The 20,479-nt window shown below is 42.6% G+C and overlaps 1 protein-coding gene across 1 annotated transcript in view; it reads left to right on the top strand.

Moving 5' to 3' along the window:
- Window positions 1–1,040: 1,040 nt before the first annotated feature.
- The window catches only part of LOC106569766 (sodium/hydrogen exchanger 3), a 65,686-nt gene continuing 46,247 nt past the window's right edge, over window positions 1,041–20,479 (top strand). Inside the window, exons 1-3 of the mRNA XM_014141359.3 lie at window positions 1,041–1,415; window positions 11,421–11,723; window positions 12,017–12,177. Coding sequence (XP_013996834.1) covers window positions 1,193–1,415; window positions 11,421–11,723; window positions 12,017–12,177 — 687 coding nt within the window. The 5' untranslated portion in view covers window positions 1,041–1,192. The remainder of the gene's footprint in view (window positions 1,416–11,420; window positions 11,724–12,016; window positions 12,178–20,479) is intronic.

The following is a 20,479-nucleotide window of genomic DNA, read 5'->3' as shown; positions in this document are numbered from 1 at the left end:
AGTTTTGTCACACTTGGACTGCTGTTCAGTCGTGTGGTCAGGTGCCACAAAGAGGGACTTAGGAAAATTACAATTGGCTCAGAACAGGGCAGGACGGCTTGCCCTTAAATGTACATGGAGAGCTAACATGAATAATATGCATGTCAATCTCTCATGGCTCAAAGTGGAGGAGAGATTGACTTCATCACTACTTGTTTTTGTAAGAAGTATTGACATGCTGAATGCACCGAGGTGTCTGTTTAAACTACTAGCACACAGCGCAGACACCCCATGCATACCCTACAAGACATGCCACCAGAGGTCTCTTCACATTCCCTAAGTCCAGAACAGACTCTGAGAGGCACAGTACTACATAGAGCCATGACTACATGGAACTCTATTCCACATCAGGTAACTGATGCAAGCAGTAGAATCAGATTTTAAAAACAGATAAAAATACACCTTATGGAACAGCGGGGACTGTGAAGACACACACACACAGGTACAGACACAGACATATACACACACATGCTAGCACACGCACTCTACACACCCGTACATTGAAATATTGTTGTATGGTGGTATTATACATTTTGTATTGTAGATATGTAGTGGTGTAATGTTATATGATGTACTGTTTTATCTTTTGTTTTATGTGTGATGTAAGTGCCATAATGTGTTTGGACTCCAGGAAGAGTAGCTCCTGCCTTAGCAGCAGCTAATGGGAATCCCTAATAAATACAAATAAATACAAATAGTAAATCAAACTTCATAAAAGTGCTAGGTGGATAGTAGTGTTACAGAGAAACAACAACAAAACTAACAAAAAAATGTAATATGTTTTTCTTATTATATATATATATATATTTTTTTTAAACAGGACAAATCTGAGGGGGCACGTACCCGTCTGACCCCTATGGGGATGACGCCTCTGGTGTCCTGAGCCAATGAATAATAACAGGGTGGTAAGGTTGGGCAGAACTGCACCCTGGTATTGAAGAAGTGGCCCAACTAGCCTGTCTGGCTAAAGAGTGGGAGGGGCTTTCACCTGTAGTGAAAAGGTGTAGTCTAACCTGAGCAAGGACAGAGAGGAGCAAACATACTAAGGGCCAGCAGTGACAATCCAGATAGTCAGTGACAGAGGACAGAGAGGGAGAGAGGCAGACACCAAGATTGATCAAAGCTCAAGATTTGAAAAGCATCCAGCTGCAAGATGCCAGCTCTGTGGCGCTCCACTTTCGTCCTGGTGATGATACTGCTTGCCATTAGTAGGCCCAGCCTGGCATCTCAGGCAGGGAAAACAGAATCTCAGGCCACAGGAAATGGAACAGAACATACTATCACCACCCTGCCCATCGTTATCTGGAAGTGGGAGGAAATTCACTTCCCATATCTGGTGGCACTCTGGATCCTGGTCAGCTGGCTCTGCAAACTCGGTGAGTTCCATACATGTACATCAGTGGAAGCTGGTAACTTGAAAAATTAAGGAGGATGGGAGACTCACGGTATATGCTCAGAACACAAGGAGACGACAAATGAGGGTATGAGGCATGAGTTGGGGTGTTCAGAGGCTTGACGTCAGTGCAGGACAGGGGTTGAGGTGTTCAGAGGCTTCAGTGCAGGACAGGCTCATCATGGATGGATGGTGTTGGAAAAGAGCCCCACTCTTCTGTGGGGGGAGGGAAGGATTTGACAGGGAAGACAAAAAACAATAACACAATACACTACACAGTTACACAAAAGATCTGAGAAGGAGTTAGTCCAAGCAAGTAAAATCATTGATGTGTAATAATGTGATTGTGTTTGTGATTGACTCTACATACAGTAATGAGAGAAAATTGATAGGGGTACTCACAGTTCTTGGAGAGGAAACATTCAATGTGCCAGTAGATGAGCAGGCACATGAGAAGTGACATCAGTTCATGTTAGGAGAGAGTTGACAATGGTAGTGGAGAGGAGTGGTCATCACCTCTTAATCAGGGAACAGGAGGGGACTTAGCTGTAAACACAAATAGCAGATACATTCCATTATTGCTGCGCCATCGTAGTTTTGGGCAACGAGTTTCTCCATGAAGTTAAACTCAGACATATCAGAATTCACAAAGTCAGACACAGACTGCACATCTCGCCCACTTGACACATCAAAGTAGCCAAAGAAACATTCCTGAATAAAGCCCTGATCATCCACATACCTGACAATAACTGACAACTGCAAGCAGACTAGTTGCACCAGAGGGAGAGCCTATGAAGGGACCCGTTTTTCCTAATCAGGTGACATGGTTTAAAGAAAACTCCTGAAAAAAACTCCTGGCCCTGGGGGGATGAAAATCCTGCCAAACTGCAATAACCTTAAACTTGTTTATATTAATTATATTTAGACTAGATTAAGAGGGGGATTTCCTCTACCCAGACGCAGAGATAACAACTGATAGCGAATAAAACTCACAGGGCTGAGCTTGCTTCATGCATGTTTGCATCATGCAGGCCTATGCAACTGTAGACCCGTCATCACTATTATGTTGATTGATTAATTCCAGTTAATTATTTTGGATTGAAAACGTATAGGCAGCCTAGCCAAGTTGGAATATAAACCAAATTTGATGACATTCACATTTTCTCCTCACACAAATGGACTATAAATACATAACGTTACCAATTTGTTTACCCTGAGCAGATGGACAGGGTGCATAGGCTGTATGTAGCTGCTATTATAAGTAGCCTACAGTTGATCAGACTGAAAAATCGTCTCGTTTTCATCCCATACAGTATGTCAGATCTCTAATGCAGGGGATCTTAAACATTTTCAGCCTGGGACCCAAATGAGAAATTCTGTGTTTTCCTGGGACCCAAGCTTAGGAAAATATGCAACTATACATAAATATCGGTACATTTCATTCCCCTTATGCCTAAAACAAATGCAATATAGACAAAAACAAATAACAATTAAATAGTCATATAAATAACTATTCATGTTTATTTTCCCCCATTAAAAACACTCTTACATATCTGTAGCTAGGTTGTAACTGTTGCTGTTAAAATACAATACATAATTTTCATTCTGAACTGGAATAAACCGATTGATCACATCACACAGATGTATAACAGAAAACACACAGGCTTTTTGATAGTGCAACCCTAACTAACAGTACAGATGAGAAATGATCAGGCCTACTGTACATCTTACTGTAGAAATTATTTTTGAAAGAAAGTCTAGGTTGGAACTGCTGCTGTTGAAATACAATACATATTTTTTATTCTGAACTGGAATTAACTGATTGGTCACATCACACAGATGTAGACCATAAAACACACACACAGTGAGAGCATGTCTATTCTGGGTTCCATTTTTGACAGTGCAACACAGGTCATGCTCAGCCTTGAAACTGTTTCTGTACTTGTTTTTTAAGTATGTCAGAGTTGAGAACCCCGACTCGCATAGGTATGTGGTGCCAAACTGGACCAGAACATCTACTGCTTTCTCAGTCAGACAGGAGACCGCTTCCTGCTGTAGATGAGCAACCCAGAACTGTGCGAGTATGTTTGCCTCAAAAAGCATCTTGTTTCAATCAGTTTATTCCAGTTAAGAAAACTATGTTTTATTGCATTTTAACAGCAGCAGTTCCAACCTATACTAGTTCCAACCTAGACTAGTTTTCAACAATAATTTCTACAGTAAGATGTACAGTAGGCCTGATAATTTGTCATCTTACATTTACATTTTAGTCATTTAGCAGATGCTCTTATCCAGAGGGACTTACAGTAGTGAATGCATACATTTCATACATTTAATACATTTTTTCCCCATACTGGTGCCCCGTGGGAATCGAACCCACAACCCTGGCGTTGCAAACACCATGCTCTACCAACTGAGCCAACTGAGCCACACGGGACCATCTTCATCTGTACTGTTACTAGGGTTGCACTATCAGTAGCTAGCTGGCTTTGACGAATGTTAGCTATGTACAAGGCCAAGGGATTGTTTGAAAGAGAAACACATGTAATGTTACTACTATGAGAGTTAGTTAGTAACGTTACTCCCTTGTTTCTGCTGATCATCACCTGTTATAAAATGACAACAATGTCTTGCTAGCTGACTTACTTTTCCACTGTCGAAGCACTGTTTCCTGAAGCATCCTGCCATGTTCTGAAAGAACTCCCTGGGTTTAACATCATGCTGTGGATGTTTGGTCAGGACGTGTCATTTTATTAATTTGTTCGTTGAGAGACTCATTACTAAGCACTTCCCCGCACAAAACACATTGTGGGCGCTCCTCGTTATACGTTTGTAATGAAAGAGAGAGAAACTCATCGCTGTATATGCGTTTCATGACAATTAAACTCAGTCAGAACTTGTGGCTAGCATGAGTCCATTTCATGACAGCAGTGAGTGATGGCGAGTAGGAATAACAAGTTTGTGGCTTGAACAACAGCGCTGCATCGTGTGTGTCGCAAAGTAATCTTCAAGAAGCACACTGCTCCCTCTCGCACTGAACAGTTTGCGCAGATGCACTTGGCTAAATCAATTCCAGTAATTAATGAAATAATTACACATTTACTCTGACACGTCGTGACCCACAATTAACAGGTCCGCGACCCACACTTTAAGAAAGGTTGCTCTAATGTTTAGGTGTAGCCTAGGCTGCTGCAACATTTATGTAATGAGTGTTTTCTTGTGTCTGTCCGGAGTGATTGTGTTATCACTTTTGCTAAATAAATACAAAATGAAAGTGGAAAGCCCACTTGAGCGGCACAAAAAAGGGCTGCGTCAACCTCTCTTTAATCTCACTTTTAATGGATGATGTGATGGAAGCTATAAAATCATTCTCAATTGATTTTCCGAGAATCTTGAATCTGATGTGGGCATTTATATGCTCTCTTCTTTTGTTATGCTGTTTACCTGAATGATCGATGTTCTTCAGGTCACTGTACCCCCTTTCACCCAAGGCTTTCTAAAAAGCAGGCAAGGCCAGCAATACAGGCAGCTTGATGGAAGGCTCCTCTTAGCCAGCCATACTTTTGATACCAATTGGTATTGAACGCCCTCACCTTTTCATCCTTCTTCATCAAACTGATCTCAGGCAGAGGTCGACCCTCGGTTTCCATGTACACCTGAGAATGAAAGGGGTTCTTCAACAAAAAGTCCACAGCATTTTCGGTAGCATTTGCCATTCTGCCAACCTGGCGGCAAAAACTGCATGCTCGCACTGGTAGCTAGCTACGGCTACTTGCTACTGAAGTTAGCAAGGCAAATGGATTAACAATTCACTATCTGGACACAATAAAGTAAAAAAAAAAAAAAAAAAATTTTTATTATATACCTCCTCTGTCTCCTGTAATTTGAAGAAACTAATTTGAATTGAATAATATAAAAAATAATGCTCAACTATCAGTTTTCACTCTCAATCTCTAACCAATAATGTCAACAACTCACCAAGCCTCTCAACACATAGAACCCCCCATAATGCTCTGCGGCACAACCCCAATACAACACACTAGGTTTATTCTCTGATCCTAATCTTATGATTGGATGGACAACATGTCAGTTCATACTGCAAAAGCTTTGATTGGTTGGAAGTCGTCCTCCGGAAGTGGTCATAATTACCATGTAGGTCTATGGAAGGGGGTGAGGCCTACGAGCCTCCTAGGTTTTGTATTGAAGTTAATGTAGCCAGAGGAAAATGGAAGCCAGCTGTCAACCGGCTACACCATGATGCTACCCCAGAGAGTGCTGTTGAAGTTACTATAGACCTTAATTGAAAAACAGTGTGTTTAAATCAATTATTTGGTGAAATATTCATATATTTAGTATAGTTTTATCTATAAAGGATAACTTTTGTTTCACTATTTTTATTTTTATGAAATTTCATTGAGGAGGACAGTCCTCTCCTTCCTCCTCTGAGGAGCCTCCACTGATGTACATCCCCTTCCCCAGGCTACTCTTCATCGTTCCATAGATTGCCACCTTCTATTCACGCTCTGAGAGTTTGTTTGCGTACGCTTTACTTTACCCTGAGTCATAAGAACCAACATTAAACTGTCATAATCAATACATAACAGATGTTATAAACCAAGCTGGTGTCAGCTTAAGACAATGACTTTACACTGTCATGACACAGCAAATTAACTGTGTGTTAGTGTAAAATTGTTCTTTGCAGATTTGGACATCAGGTGACCGTTTAATTGATGCAGGACTTATTTATGTGTTTCAACAGAAAAGCTGAGAACTTTGATTGAGTCTGGCAAGCGATAATGTAATTTGTGCTAATGTATATGCATATGTACAGATATGAGTTATGGAGTGTCATCTTTTGAACGTTAATTGTTAAAGGTAATGGAGCATCTACCGTGTTGTGTTATGTTTTGGTCTTGTTTGTTGTGGTGACATGGTGGTCAATAGCAATGTGAGTGTACACAACAGACACAATTGAGATGTGACATTGATTACACTTTTTGTGTGTTTGCGTAATACAGTGCATACACTGTGCATAGATAGTTACAGTGCCTTCACAAAGTATTCACACCCCTTGAATTTTTACACATTTTGTTATTACAAAGTGGGATTAAAATGGATTTAATTGTATTTTTTCCCCAATGATCTACACAAAATACAACAAAAAGTGGAAGAAAAGTCTAACATTTGTAAAAATAAATATATACAGTATATATAAAAAATACACTAATATACTGTATCCTGATAAGTATTCAACTCTCTGAGTCAATACATGTTGGAATCACCTTTGGCCGCAATTAAAGCTGTGAGTCTTTCTGGGTAAGTCTCTAAGAGCTTTGCAAACCTGTATTGTACAATATTTGCACATTATTCTTAAAAGAAATCTTCAAACTCAGTCAATATGGTTGTTGATCATTGCTAGACAGCCATTTTCAAGTCTTGCCATAGATTTTCAAGCCGATTTAAGTCAAAACTAGAGTTGTGCCGAGTACTCGTATTTTTTGTAATTATCCGTGATGGGAAACATTATTTTCAGCAGCCAGCACGCGTCTCTCTTTCACTCAAATAGTGTGAAGAGCTGTGTGCTCTAAACAATTATTGGCTAGTTCTTCTGTCTGTAAAGAAATGGGCAGGGTATTGTTGTAGCCTGCTGCAACGATTGGTTTAGAACAAGTCACTCTCCCTCTGCGCTCATTTCCCCAGAGAGAAATTCACTCATCTCAGGGCACAAGTCTCCCCTTTTCCAAACATTGTGTATTAATCAGAATCCGTATCTAGTCATTGTTGTGCAATCTACTTATTTCTTGTCGACTTTGCTGAGGCCATATGGTTGTTTTTGTCTGTCTACTTGGTATTGTTTAGTAGGCCTACTTTGTCTGTCATTATAATTATTCCATTGCTGACAATGTCTGTGTTATGTCGCAATCGAAGCCCATGCTTGCTTGCTATTATTTATTTGCATACGCACAGACATGTTCACCGAGCGACATATCATTAGAAAATAAAATGCCAAATGTATATGGTTCATTTTTATTCCACATTTTTAAAGGGGTAGATTGTTTATTTTTATAATACAAAAGTTTTGCTCCTCTCAAATGTGAAACAATATATGGGGCAAACAAATTAGCCTACCTTCATCTAAATCTGCGTCTGGAATAAATGCAGGCAGTAGTAGCCAGCCATGCATTAGGCTATTTATGTGCATTTTTATCTGTCGCGGTCTTTTAACAATGTGTGTGAATAAGTGAAAGAACAAAGATCCCACCATGTTGAAGGAACCAATTATCTGTCAGCATTTATAAAGTTCTTGAAAATGTTCTTAAGTTTCTTGTCATGTTTCTTCTTAAGGAAGTAGTTAAGAAAAAATGTGATTCTTGAAAATAAAGTTATTGTATATCTTAATGTTGTTAAGATAGCTAAACCCTTAGCTTATTCTCATGGACGTGAGAAAATAAACTAATGAAAGAAATTGAACATGTTTAATTGAAAAAAAATCAGTATTGATTGTTTGAAATCCCCCCCCCAAAAAAGAAATTGACCAGTATTATCAGTAAGAAATATGCTAGTTAGTAGGCTAACTCGGTTGCATAGCAACAATCATCTTAAGATAGTTAAGAAGTTCGTAAGAAAACATTGAGAAGTTTTATGACAATCATAAATTCTTAAGAAATGTTTGAGGAATTGCACCTAAACTTTCTTATGAACTTCTTTTTTTTTTTAAAGAAGCTTCTTAGGTTTTTGCGTAAGAAGTGTTTTGTGAATCTGGGCCCAGCGCCTGGTTTTGCGCCCTTCCGCTTTTGCGCCCTTCCACGTCACTTTATACTCAGAAGATTTCCGCTAAACATAAAATCAAGATATTTATCTGTCTTTCTGTGACCACAGATAACTTCAGAACAAATGTGACTACACATACAAAGTTACCAATTTCTTTGCATTGTTACTAACAAACGAAAAATAAAAATATGATTAAATGAAAATCGAGATGACTGTATTACAAATATAAATACAGTGTAGGCTACATACTGTAGATCTATTATTTCAATGACATTACAATCCATTTCATGTTTTCAGTTGAGTTTAATTTAACTATTTGTATGTTACTGTCTGTCATTTTTGCTTCAATATATTTCAGTATGTTTAACATGTGCACAATAATGTGCCAAATCTTAATTTTGTGCATTACTATAGGGTAAGCATTATGTCACGTCCTGACCATAGAAAGCTTTTATTTTTCTATGGTAGAGTAGGTCAGGGCGTGACAGAGGGTTTTGCCTAGTTTAATTATGTCTATGTTGGTTCTAGTTTCTTTTTTCTATGTTGGGGGTTTGGTCTAGTTTATGTATTTCTATGTGCGGTTCTAGTTGTTGTATTTCTAGTACAGAATTTTTTTTTATGAAATATATGCATTCACTACTGTAAGTTGCTCTGGATAAGAGCGTCTGCTAAATGACTAAAATGTAAATGTACATTTCTGTGTTGTTTTTTTGGGATGATCTCCAATTAGAGGCAGCTGGTCTCTAATTGGGGATCATATTTAAGTGGTTGTTTTTCCCACCTGGGTTTGTGGGAGATTATTTTGAGTAAGTGTATGTTGCACCTCTTCATCACGGTTTGTTTTGTTTATGAGTTTATTTGTTTGTCTTGCATAGTTTTACAGTTTAAATAAAATGTGGAACGAAACACACGCTGCACCTTGGTCCAATTCTTCAGACAGCTGTGACAGAATCTCCCACCACCAACGGACCAAGCAGCGGTCAGGAGGACTGAACCTGGGAGGAAATCCTGGATGGGGCAGGACTCTGGACAAGGCCCGGGGAGTATCGCTGTCCAAAGGAGGAGATTGAAGCAGAGAGAGCAGAACTGAGATATTATGAGGTGTTATACCATCAAGGCAAGCAGGCGGAGACAGCGAGAGAGGAACGGCGACAATACGAGGAACTAGCACGGCAATGACGGAAGCCCGAGAGGCAGCTGCTAAAAATGTTATGGGGGGGCACACGGGGAGTTTGGTGGAGTCAGGTTTGGGACCTGAGCCAACTCCTCGTGCTTACCGTGGAGAGCTGAGGGGTGAACCAGAGCCAGTCAGGGAGACAAGTGAGGATCTCGACGCAAGATTCCGGAGAGAGGTGTTGGCATTGAGAGCGCTGCAGAGCGGGCGTGCTGAGGAGCGTGACACCAGTCCGGTGTCATATGCACCAGTTTCACGCATCTGGCCTTCAGTGCGCCTCCCCAGTCTGGTACGTCCTGTGTCTCCTCCACGCACTCGCTTGAGGGAGCGTGTGACCTGTCAGGCACCATGTCTCCAGTGCGCATTCACAGCCCAGTGCGTCCTGTGCAAGCGCCCCGCACTTGCCGGGCTAAAGTGAGCATCCAGCCAGGACAGATTGTGCCAGCCCTATGCTCCAGACCTCCAGTGCGCCTCCACAGCCCAGTACGCCCTTTGCCTGCTCCTCGTACTCGCCCTGAAGTGCGTGTTACCAGTCTGGCGCCACCTGTGCCAGCCCCACGCATCAGGCCTCCAGTGCGCCTGCCCAGTCCGGTGTGTCCTGTTCCTGCTCCACGCACTCGCCCTGAGGTGCGAGTTACCAGTCTGGCGCCACCTGTGCCAGCCCCACGCATCAGGCCTCCAGTGCGCATTCCCAGTAGAGCTTCCGGCGACAGTTCCCAGTCCAGAGCTTCCGGCGACAGTTCCCAGTCCGGGACCTCCTGAGACAGCCCACAGTCCGGAGCCTCCTGAGACGGCCTACAGTCTGGAGCGTCCTGAGACGTCCCCCAGTCCAGAGTCTCCGGCGACGTCCCCCAGTCCGGAGTCTCCGGCAGCGGTCTGCAGTCCAGAGCCTCCGGCGATGATCCACGGTCCGGTGACACGAAAGCAGAGGGATCATCTAGCAGAGCGGTGGCTACGCCCCGAACCGGAGCCGCCTCCTATGCTGGCGGATAAGCTGGATGTGAGGGTTCTTCGTCCCGCACCAGAACCGCCTCCGATACAGGAGGATCCGCATAATGTGAAGGTTCTTCGTCCTGCACCAGAGCCACCACCGACATTAGACACCCACCCTAACCCTCCCTAACCCTCCCTGTGTTTTTGTTGTTTGGGGTTGTGCGTTCGGAGTCCGCACCTTTGGGGGGGGGAGGGGGGGGGGGATACTGTCACATCCTGATTATAGAAAGCTTTTATTTTTCTATGGTAGAGTAGGTCAGGGCGTGACAGAGGGTTTTGTCTAGTTTATTTATGTCTATGTTGGTTCTAGTTTCTTTTTTCTATGTTGGGGGTTTGGTCTAGTTTATGTATTTCTATGTGGGGGTTCTAGTTGTTGTATTTCTATGTTGTTTATTTTGGGATGATCTCCAATTAGAGGCAGCTGGTCATCGTTGTCTCTAATTGGGGATCATATTTAAATGGTTGTTTTTTCCACCTGGGTTTGTGGGAGATTATTTTGAGTAAGTGTATGTTGCACCTCTTCGTCACGGTTTGTTTTGTTTATGAGTTTATTTGTATGTCTTGCATAGTTTCACAGTTTAAATAAAACGTGGAACGAAACACGCCTTGATCCCATTCTTCAGACAGCCGTGACACATTATAATAAGCCGCCACAATATTTGTAGCCATAGGTGATAGTATGTCTCTATGATCTGATCCCTTGTCAGTATTGTGGATTAATTATAATGTTAGGTAAGATATGAAAAGTAGAATGCTGATCAGTGAAAAGTAGAATGCTGAGCAGTGCTGCCTTTCTTTCAATCCACGACGCACTTATCGAACGTTTTCTCTGCATGAAGTTTTGGGAAATGCATGTTACAGCTTCGGCCATTGTAGGAAAGATGCTTCATTAAAACATTCGTAAGCCTAAGTACAATCGCTATGGGGAAACCGGGCTCAGGTCTGTTTAACTTTGCTCCACCTGAATCTACCAAAATATTAACCTTTTGTCTTTCATTCACTCTGCATATCTCTGAATTTGTCTCTTTGTCTTGCTCTGTTCACCAACAGTATTCCAGCTGAACCCCTGCCTGACCAGAGTGATCCCGGAGAGCGGCCTCCTCATTTGCATCGGTTGGGTCCTGGGCGGCATCATCTATGGGGCAGACAAGGTGCAGACCTTCAGGCTGCAGCCCTTCACCTTCTTCTTCTACCTGCTGCCACAGATCGTCCTGGACGCGGGCTACTCCATGCCCAACAAGCTGTTCTTCGGCAACTTGGGCGCCATCCTGGTTTACGCTGTTATTGGCACCTGCTGGAACGCTGCCACTTTGGGACTCGCCCTTTGGGGGTGCTGGTTGGGCGGGGCCATGGGTAAGGCAGGCAACTTATACGTCCCAAATAGCACCCGAATTCCTATGCTAGTGCACTATTTTTGACCAGATGACCCTGGTCAATAGCAGTGCACTATATAGGGAATAGGGTGCCATTTGGGACAGGCCCAACCAAAGCCTGAACTGACCACCATAGAACAGATCAACATAAAGGACAGGTTCTTCTATAGTTTTCCAATGACTGAAACTGGCATTTGTGAGGTCCTCAGAGTTAATGTGTAAGGTAGATCAAAGATCTGAGATCATAACACATTTTACCCTGGGCCTCTGTAGGTAATATCGACACTGGTCTCCTGCAGTTGTTGTTGTTTGGGAGTCTGATTGCTGCTGTGGACCCCGTGGCTGTGATTGCCGTGTTTGAGGAGGTCCATGTCAACGAGGTCCTGTACATCCTGGTATTTGGGGAGTCCCTTCTCAACGACGGCGTCACAGTGGTCAGTCTCACAAACTTGATCATCCTCATTCATCATTATTAGGCTGCGTCCCAAATTGCACACTTCCCTATATCAGCCATACTCAATAGGCGGTGTCAATACGGACCGTGAGCCTCAAGCTGCAATGTCGTTATTTGGCAGGGCATCAGCAGTTTTACTTTTTTATTGTCAGTCATTGCTTACCTTAGTGAGCTATTTATTACAGTTAATCAACTAGCCCATGTCAGCAAGCATTTTTAGCTAGGTTTTTCAGCCTATTGATTTTGTTGTAATGTTCGGGTTGCTCAGATATCACATGAACACACATAAGAAAACATGGAAAAATCTATTTAATTTTAGGATATTAGCTTTAAAACTGCACAAATGTTTTTTTTACTACGCCCATTATGACAATCGATAATGACAATATCCATCTGGACCTTTCCCATCCTAGGAAATTTGCGAGGTTTTACCTTCTGAAATAGTATTTGAATACCCCTGTCCTATATAGTGCACTACTTTTGATCAGGGCCTATATGCCATTTTGATTAGCCTCCTTTCAGATGGTAGCCTACTGTTCGTATCATTAAATTTTCTTCTTCTGAAAACGCTTTCACGTCCGTGTTGTTGTTGCTGAGGATCATTAGCCATAGTTGATCATACTTCATGTAAGAAAACTGACATGTAGGCTAATAAAATCATTATGGAGAGCAGACCAAGCTGTAACAGTTTGAACCTGACGCATGGCACAATAGTTGGGCCTGTCATCCCACTGGGCACACCACGTCATTTCAACGTGGACATTTAGGTAATATTTGCTTGAGATGTTGATCAATGAGATTTCAACTGTTATTCACCCACTCAAAAAGGAAGACGGAGTTTGTTGAATTCCCAATGTGTTATAACGCCTCTTTCAACCATCTAAAAGCACAAGCACATAACAATGGAAAAACAATGTCTGATTTTTGGTTCAGTTGTCGTCTAAATGTGTTTCAACCATTTAAATACACAGAAAAGTTCAAGTGTCTTTATTTTTACCACAACTTAATGTGTTATCACTGTGCTTCATCTAGAAACACAATCAAATGACCTGAATTGCAGTTGAGATTACATTAAACGTACATGGTGCAAGTAATCAATGCTGTTTGAGATTCTGCGCAGATTATTATAGCAATTGTGAAGAGCTCTAAAAAAAAGACCTGCATCCTTTTCATGCTACAGTGTCCTAAAGTATTCATACCCCTTGACTTATTCAAAAAAAAATTGTGTTACAGTCTGAATTCAAAATTGATTAAATATACACTACCGTTCAAACGTTTGGGGTCACTTAGAAATGGCTTTGTTTTTGAAAGAAAAGCAAATTATTTTGTCCATTAAAATAACATAACATTGATCAGAAATACAGTGTAGACATTGTTCATGTTGTAAATGACTATTGTAGCTGGAAACAGCAGATTTTTAATGGAATATTTACATAGGCGTACAGAGGCCCATTTTCAGCAACTATCACTCCTGTGTTCCAATGGCACGTTGTGTATAGCTAATCCAAGTTTCTCATTTTAAAAGGCTAATTGATCATTAGAAAATCGTTTTGCAATTATGTTAGCACAGCTGAAAACTATTGTCCAGATTAAAGAAGCAATAAAACTGGCCTTCTTTAGAGTATCTGGAGCATCAGCATTTGTGGGTTCGATTACAGGCTCAAAATGGCCAGAAACAAAGACCTTTCTTCTGAAACTCGTCAGTCTATTCTTGTTCGGAGAAATGAAGGCTATTCCATGCGAGAAATTGCCAAGAATCTGAAGATCTCGTACAACGCTGTGTACTACTCCCTTCACAGAACAGCGCAAACTGGCTCAAACTAGAATAGAAAGAGGAGTGGGAGGCCCCGGTGCACAACTGAGCAAGAGGACAAGTACATTAGCGTGTCTAGTTTGAGAAACAGACGCCTCACAAGTCTTCAACTGGCAGCTTCATTAAATAGTACCCGCAAAACACCATTCTCAACGTCAACAGTAAAGAGGCGACTCCGGGATGCTGGCCTTCTAAGCAGAGCTCCTCTGTCCTGTGTCTGTGTTATTTTGCTCATCTTAATCTTTTCTTTTTATTGGCCAGTCTGAGATATGGCTTTTTCTTTGCAACTCTGCCTAGAAGGACAACCATCTCTACAGCACTCCACCATTCAGGCCTTTTTGGTGGAGTGCCCAGATGGAAGCCACTTCTCAGTAAAAGGCACATGACAGCCTGCTTGGAGTTTGCCAAAAGGCAGCTAAAGGACTCTCAGACCATGAGAAACAAGATTCTCTGGTCTGATGAAACCAAGATTGAACTCTTTGGCCTGAATGCCAAGCGTCACGTCTGGAGGAAACCTGGCACCATGGTGAAGCATGGTGTAGGCAGCATCCTACTATGGGGATGACTTTCAGCGTCAGGGACATGGAGACTAGTCAGGATCGAGGGAAAGATGAAGGAGAAAAGTACAGAGAGATCCATGATGAAAACCTGCTCCATAGTGCTCAGGACCTCAGACTGGGGCGAAGGTTCACCTTCTCACAGGACAGCGACCCTAAGCACACAGCCAAGACAATGCAGGAGAGACTTTGGGACAAGTCACTGAATGTCGTTGAGTGGCCTAGCCAGAGCCAGGACTTGACCCAGATCGAACATCTCTGGAGAGACCTGAAAATATCTGTGCAGTGACGCTCCCCATCCAATATGACAGAGCTTGAGAGGATCTGCAGAGAAGAATGGTAGAAACTCTCCAAATACAGGTGTGCCAAGCTTGTAGTCATACCCAAGAAGACTCGAGGCTGTAATCGCTGCCAAAGGTGCTTTAACCTGTTTGGTATAGGGGGCAGTATTTTCACGGCCGGATAAAAAAACTTACCCGATTTAATCTGGTTACTACTCCTGCCCAGAAACTAGAATATGCATATAATTAGTAGATTTGGATAGAAAACACTCTAAAGTTTCTAAAACTGTTTGAATGGTGTCTGTGAGTATAACAGAACTCATATGGCAGGCCAAAACCTGAGAAGATTCCATACAGGAAGTGCCCTGTCTGACAATTTATTGTTCTTCTGTAGCCTCTCTATCGAAAATAAGGCATCTGTGCTGTAACGTGACATTTTCTAAGGCTTCCATTGGCTCTCAGAAGGCGCCAGAAAGTGGAATGAGAGCTCTGCAGTCTCTGGGCTAAGTACAGCAGCTCTGTTTGTTACTGGCCTGCCTGGGCACAGTGACACTGGAAATGTGCGTCCACGAGACTACTCCATTTTGTTCTTTCAGTCTTTGAATGAATACAACGTCGCCCGGTTGGAATATTATTGCTATTTTACGAGAAAAATAGCATAAAAATTGATTTTAAACAGCGTTTGACATGCTTCGAAGTACGGTAATGGAATATTTAGATTTTTTTTGTCACGAAATGCGCCCGCACGTCACCCTTCGGATAGTGACATCAACGCACGAATAAAACAGAGCTATTTCAATATAACTATGGATTATTTCGAACCAAAACAACATTTGTTGTTGAAGTAGAAGTCCTGGGAGTGCATTCTAACGAAGAACAGCAAAGGTAATCACATTTTTATTATAGTAAATCTGAGTTTAGTGAGCACCAAACTTGGTGGGTGTCAAATTAGCTAGCCTGTGATGGCCGAGCTATCTACTCAGAATATTGCAAAATGTGCTTTTGCCGAAAAGCTATTTTAAAATCTGACACCACGATTGCATAAAGGAGTGCTGTATCTATAATTCTTTAAATAATTATGTTTTTTGTAAACGTTTATCGTGAGTAATTTAGTAAATTCACCGTAAGTTTGCGGTGGGTATGCTAGTTCTGAACATCACATGCTAATGTAAAAAGCTGTTTTTTGATATAAATATGAACTTGATTGAACAAAACATGCATGTATTGTATAACATAATGTCCTAGGAGTGTCATCTGATGAAGATCATCAAAGGTTAGTGCTGCATTTAGCTGTGGTTTTGGTTTTTGTGACATATATGCTTGCTTTGAAAATGGCTGTGTGATTATTTTTGGCAGGGTACTCTCCTGACATAAACTAATGTTTTGCTTTCGCTGTAAAGCCTTTTTGAAATCGGACAATGTGGTTAGATTAACGAGAGTCTTGTCTTTAAAATGGTGTAAAATAGTTGATTGTTTGAGAAAATTGAATTGTGGTATTTTAGTTGGTTTTGTATTTCGCGCCGTGCGATGCCATTGGCTGTTGGCTAGGAGTTCCGCTAGCGGAACGTCTGTCCTTAACAGGTTAACAAAGTACTGAGTAATGGGTCTGACAACTTATGTAAATATTATATTTCAGTTTTGTATTTGTAATAAATGTGCAAACATTTCTAAAAACCTTTTATTCCTACGTCGTTATGGGGTATTGTGTGTAGATTGATGAGGATTTTTTAAATCAATTTAAAATAAGGCTGTAAAGTAACAGAAATGTGGAAAAAGTCAAGTGGTCTGAATGCTTACCAAATGCATTGTACAATTATCCAAGCAGAACATACATCTCCTTCAAATCTTGATATTTGGTTGCGTTGACAAACAAAAACAATTTAATATCCATTTTGTCTTCAATTTAATAACTTATATGTGGGATTCATGTATCCATCTCAACCAAAAATCAAAAGTCAAATCAAACTTTAAATATACTTAACTTAGATTTTTAGGGTGATTGAGATGAAGATGTTTATAAAACATATTAAAACATACACTACATGACCAAAAGTTTGTGGACACCTGCTCATCGAACATCTCATTCCAAAATCATGGGCATTAATAAGGAGTTGTTCCCTCCTTTGTTGCTATAAACAGCCTCCAGTGTACTGGGAAGGCTTTCCACTAGATTGTGGAACATTGCTGCGGGGACTTGCTTCTATTCAGCCACAAGAGCATTCGTGAGGTCGGGCATTAATGTTGGGCGATTGATTAATGATTAACTTGTAGACTAAACTTGAAATCAACCAAAGCTTGAAACCCTAGGCATACAGTATATGTATTGTTTATTTTTAGTTGGTTCCTGGGTTGAAACACACTATATGTACAAAAGTATGTGGACACCCCTACAAATTCTGGATTCGGCTGTTTCAGCAATACTCGTTGCTGACAGGTGTATAACATCGAGTACACAGCCATGCAATCTCCAGTAGACAAACATTGGCAGTAGAAAAGCCTTACTGAAGAGCTCAGTGACTTTCAACGTGGTCCCGTCATAGGACGCCACCTTTCCAAATAGTCAGTTCATCAAATTTCTGCCCTACTAGAGCTGCCCCTGTCAACTGGAAGTGATGTTATTGTGATGTGGAAACTTAAATTATATTTAAAAAATGTACATATGAACACACTAGTAATAGATCATTTATTGTATCGCTGAGAAAAGGGGACACAGTCTTCCAGGAAATCATCCACTGCTCTACACACATGAACTGAAATTAGGCTAACTATTAGAAGTTTAGCAAACATAGCTGTAGATAGATCAACTTTCCAGTAGGAGGTGCTGCCTGGCATATACTTTTTTCTGATAGTGGATATAATGTTGTTTCAGGTACAAATTCAGGTACAAATTTTATACAAGGTTTATCTATGTTGTCACGCCCTGTCACGTCCTGACCAGCAGATGGAGCTGTTGTAGTAGTTTTGGGGTCAGGACGTGGCAGTCTTGTGTGTGTGTGTGATTGTTCTGTGTTGGTCTTGTGACTCCTGATCAGGAACAGCTGGGGATCGTTGTTCCTGATTGGGAGTCATATATGTAGGAGTATGTTTGTCACTTGGTTTTGTGGGTAGTTGTTTTTGCACTGCGTTGGTGAGCCTGCAAAACTGTTTAGTGTTGTGGGTATCATTTATTGTTTTGTCAAGTGGATGCGTTACTCTTTTTTTGTTAATTAAAATATGAGTATCCACAACTCCGCTGCATTTTGGTCTTCCCTGCAACACAACGAAGGATTTTGTGACACGCCCTGACCATAGAGAGCCCTTCTTTCTCTATGGTGTAGTAGGTCAGGGCGGTACTAGGGGGTATTCTAGTTTAACATTTCTATGTTGTGTTCTACTTTTATTTTCTATGTTGGTGTTTTGTATGGTTCCCAATTAGAGGCAGCTTGTCTCTAATTGGGGATCATATTTAAGTAGCTATTTTTTCCCACCTGTGTTTTGTGGGATATTATTTTGTTTGTGCACGTGCACCACGTAGTCACGTTTTGTTGGTTGTTTATTGATTTATTGTTTTTAATAAATATGTGGAACTCAACATCCGCTGCGCTTTGGTCCCGTTCTTACAACAAACGTGACAGAATATCCCACCAAACCAGGACCAAGCAGCGTGTTCACCAGGTAAAGGAGTTTGGACATGGGAAGAAGTGATGGGTGGATGCGAAACCCTTCCTTGGCGGCAGATGGAAGGTAATAATGGAGGACAGCGACGATGCCAGGGTTCGCTGCCACAGAGAGCCCAAGGACCACCCCTTGTGCCCCCCCCCCCAAAAAAAACTTGGGGTTGCCGGTCGAGCCAAGGAGAGTGCCAGAGCCCGAATGGCAAACTCTGGAGGAGCGTGTCAGAGAGGCAATGGAGAAGTTGGGAGAGAAATGAGAGATGTTGTGCAAGTGTATTCTGCTCAACATTCGACCAGAAGATCCGGTTAGCAGTCTGGTGAAACCTGTGTCAGCTCCACGCACCTGGCCTCCAGTGCGCCTCCCTAGTCCAGTACGTCCTGTGCCTGCTCCTCGCACTCGCCCTGAAGAGCGTGTCACCAGTCCGGTGCAACCTGTGCCGGCTCCACGCACTAGGCCTCCAGTGTGCATTCACAGTCTAGAGCTTCCGGTGACTTTTCACGGTCCGGAACCTCCTGCGACGGTCCACGGTCCGGAACCTCCTGCGACGGTCCACGGTCCGGAACCTCCTGCGACGGTCCACGGTCCGGAACCTCCTGCGACGGTCCACGGTCCGGAACATCCTGCGACGGTCCACGGTCCGGAACCTCCAGCGATGGTCATAGGTCCGGAGCTTCCAGTCAAGGCGTCCAGCTCCAAGGCCGGAGCCTTCTTCTGCGCCAGTGCCCAGTCCAGGCACGGCGTCCAGTCCAGCTCCTGGGCGGGAGCCTTCCTCTGTGCCGGTGCCCAGTCCAGGCACGGCGTCCAGTCCTGCTCCATGGCAGGAGCCTCCCTCTGCGCCGGTGCCCAGTCCAGGCACGGCGTCCAGTCCCGCTCCAGGGCCGGAGCTTTCCTCTGCGCCGGTGCTCAGTCCAGGCATGGCGTCCAGTCCTGCTCCATGGCCGGAGCCGCCTTCTGTACCGGGGCTCAGTCCAGGCATGGTGTCCAGTCCAGCTCCAAAGCCGGAGCCTTCCTCTGCGCCGGTGCCCAGTCCAGGCACGGCGTCCAGTCCAGCTCCATGGCTGGAGTCATCCTTTGCGCCGGTGCCCAGTCCAGGCACGGCGTCCAACCCGGCTCCATGGCCGGAGCCCTCCTTTGTGCCGATGTCCAGGCACGGCGTTCAGCCCGGTGCGATGGCCGGATCCGGGGTCTGGGAGGGGGCTACGACCTACACCGGAGCCGCCACTGACACTAATCACCCCCCCTACCCTCCCCATTTGGTTTCAGGTTTTGCGGCCAGAGTCCGCACCTTTGGGGGGATACTGTCATGCCCTGACCATAGAGAGCCCTTGTTTCTCTATGGTGTAGTTGGTCAGGGCGTGACTAGGGGGTATTCTAGTTTAACATTTCTATGTTGTGTTCTAGTTTTATTTTCTATGTTGGTGTTTTGTATGGTTCCCAATTAGAGGCAGCTGGTAATTGTTGTCTCTAATTGGGGATCATATTCAAGTAGCTATTTTTCCCACCTGTGTTTGTGGGATATTGTTTTGTTTGTGCATGTGCACCACGTAGTCACGTTTTGTTGTTCGTTTATTGATATATTTTGTTTTGCTAAGTTTCACTTTGGAATAAAGATGTGGAACTCTACACACGCTGCGCATTGGTCCCGTTCTTACGACAACCGTGACATATGTTGAAAATGGGTTACCATGATGACATAATCCTGGGGTAGAAATGTCACCCTCAAAACAACAGTTGCTGACTTTTTACAAATCCAATGTATTTTCCACGTAGATTCCACATCACAATTTGTTGACAAATTACATTGAACATTAATTCAACCTTTTTGTGCCCAGTGGGATTGTATTTAAGTAAAAGTTTTACCCTCAATTCAATCTTTTCAACAAATTAGATCAACCAGTACTGTTTTCATAACTTTTGCAAATCTAAATGTGTTTTATGCTCATATTCCATGTCACAATACGTTGATAAATTACATTG

Source organism: Salmo salar, chromosome 14 (assembly GCF_965601325.2).
Source record: "Salmo salar chromosome 14, fSalSal1, whole genome shotgun sequence".
NCBI classification, from domain to species: Eukaryota; Metazoa; Chordata; class Actinopteri; order Salmoniformes; family Salmonidae; genus Salmo; species Salmo salar.
Note: the sequence above shows the minus strand (reverse complement) of the source record. Positions and strands in the feature narration are given on the sequence as shown.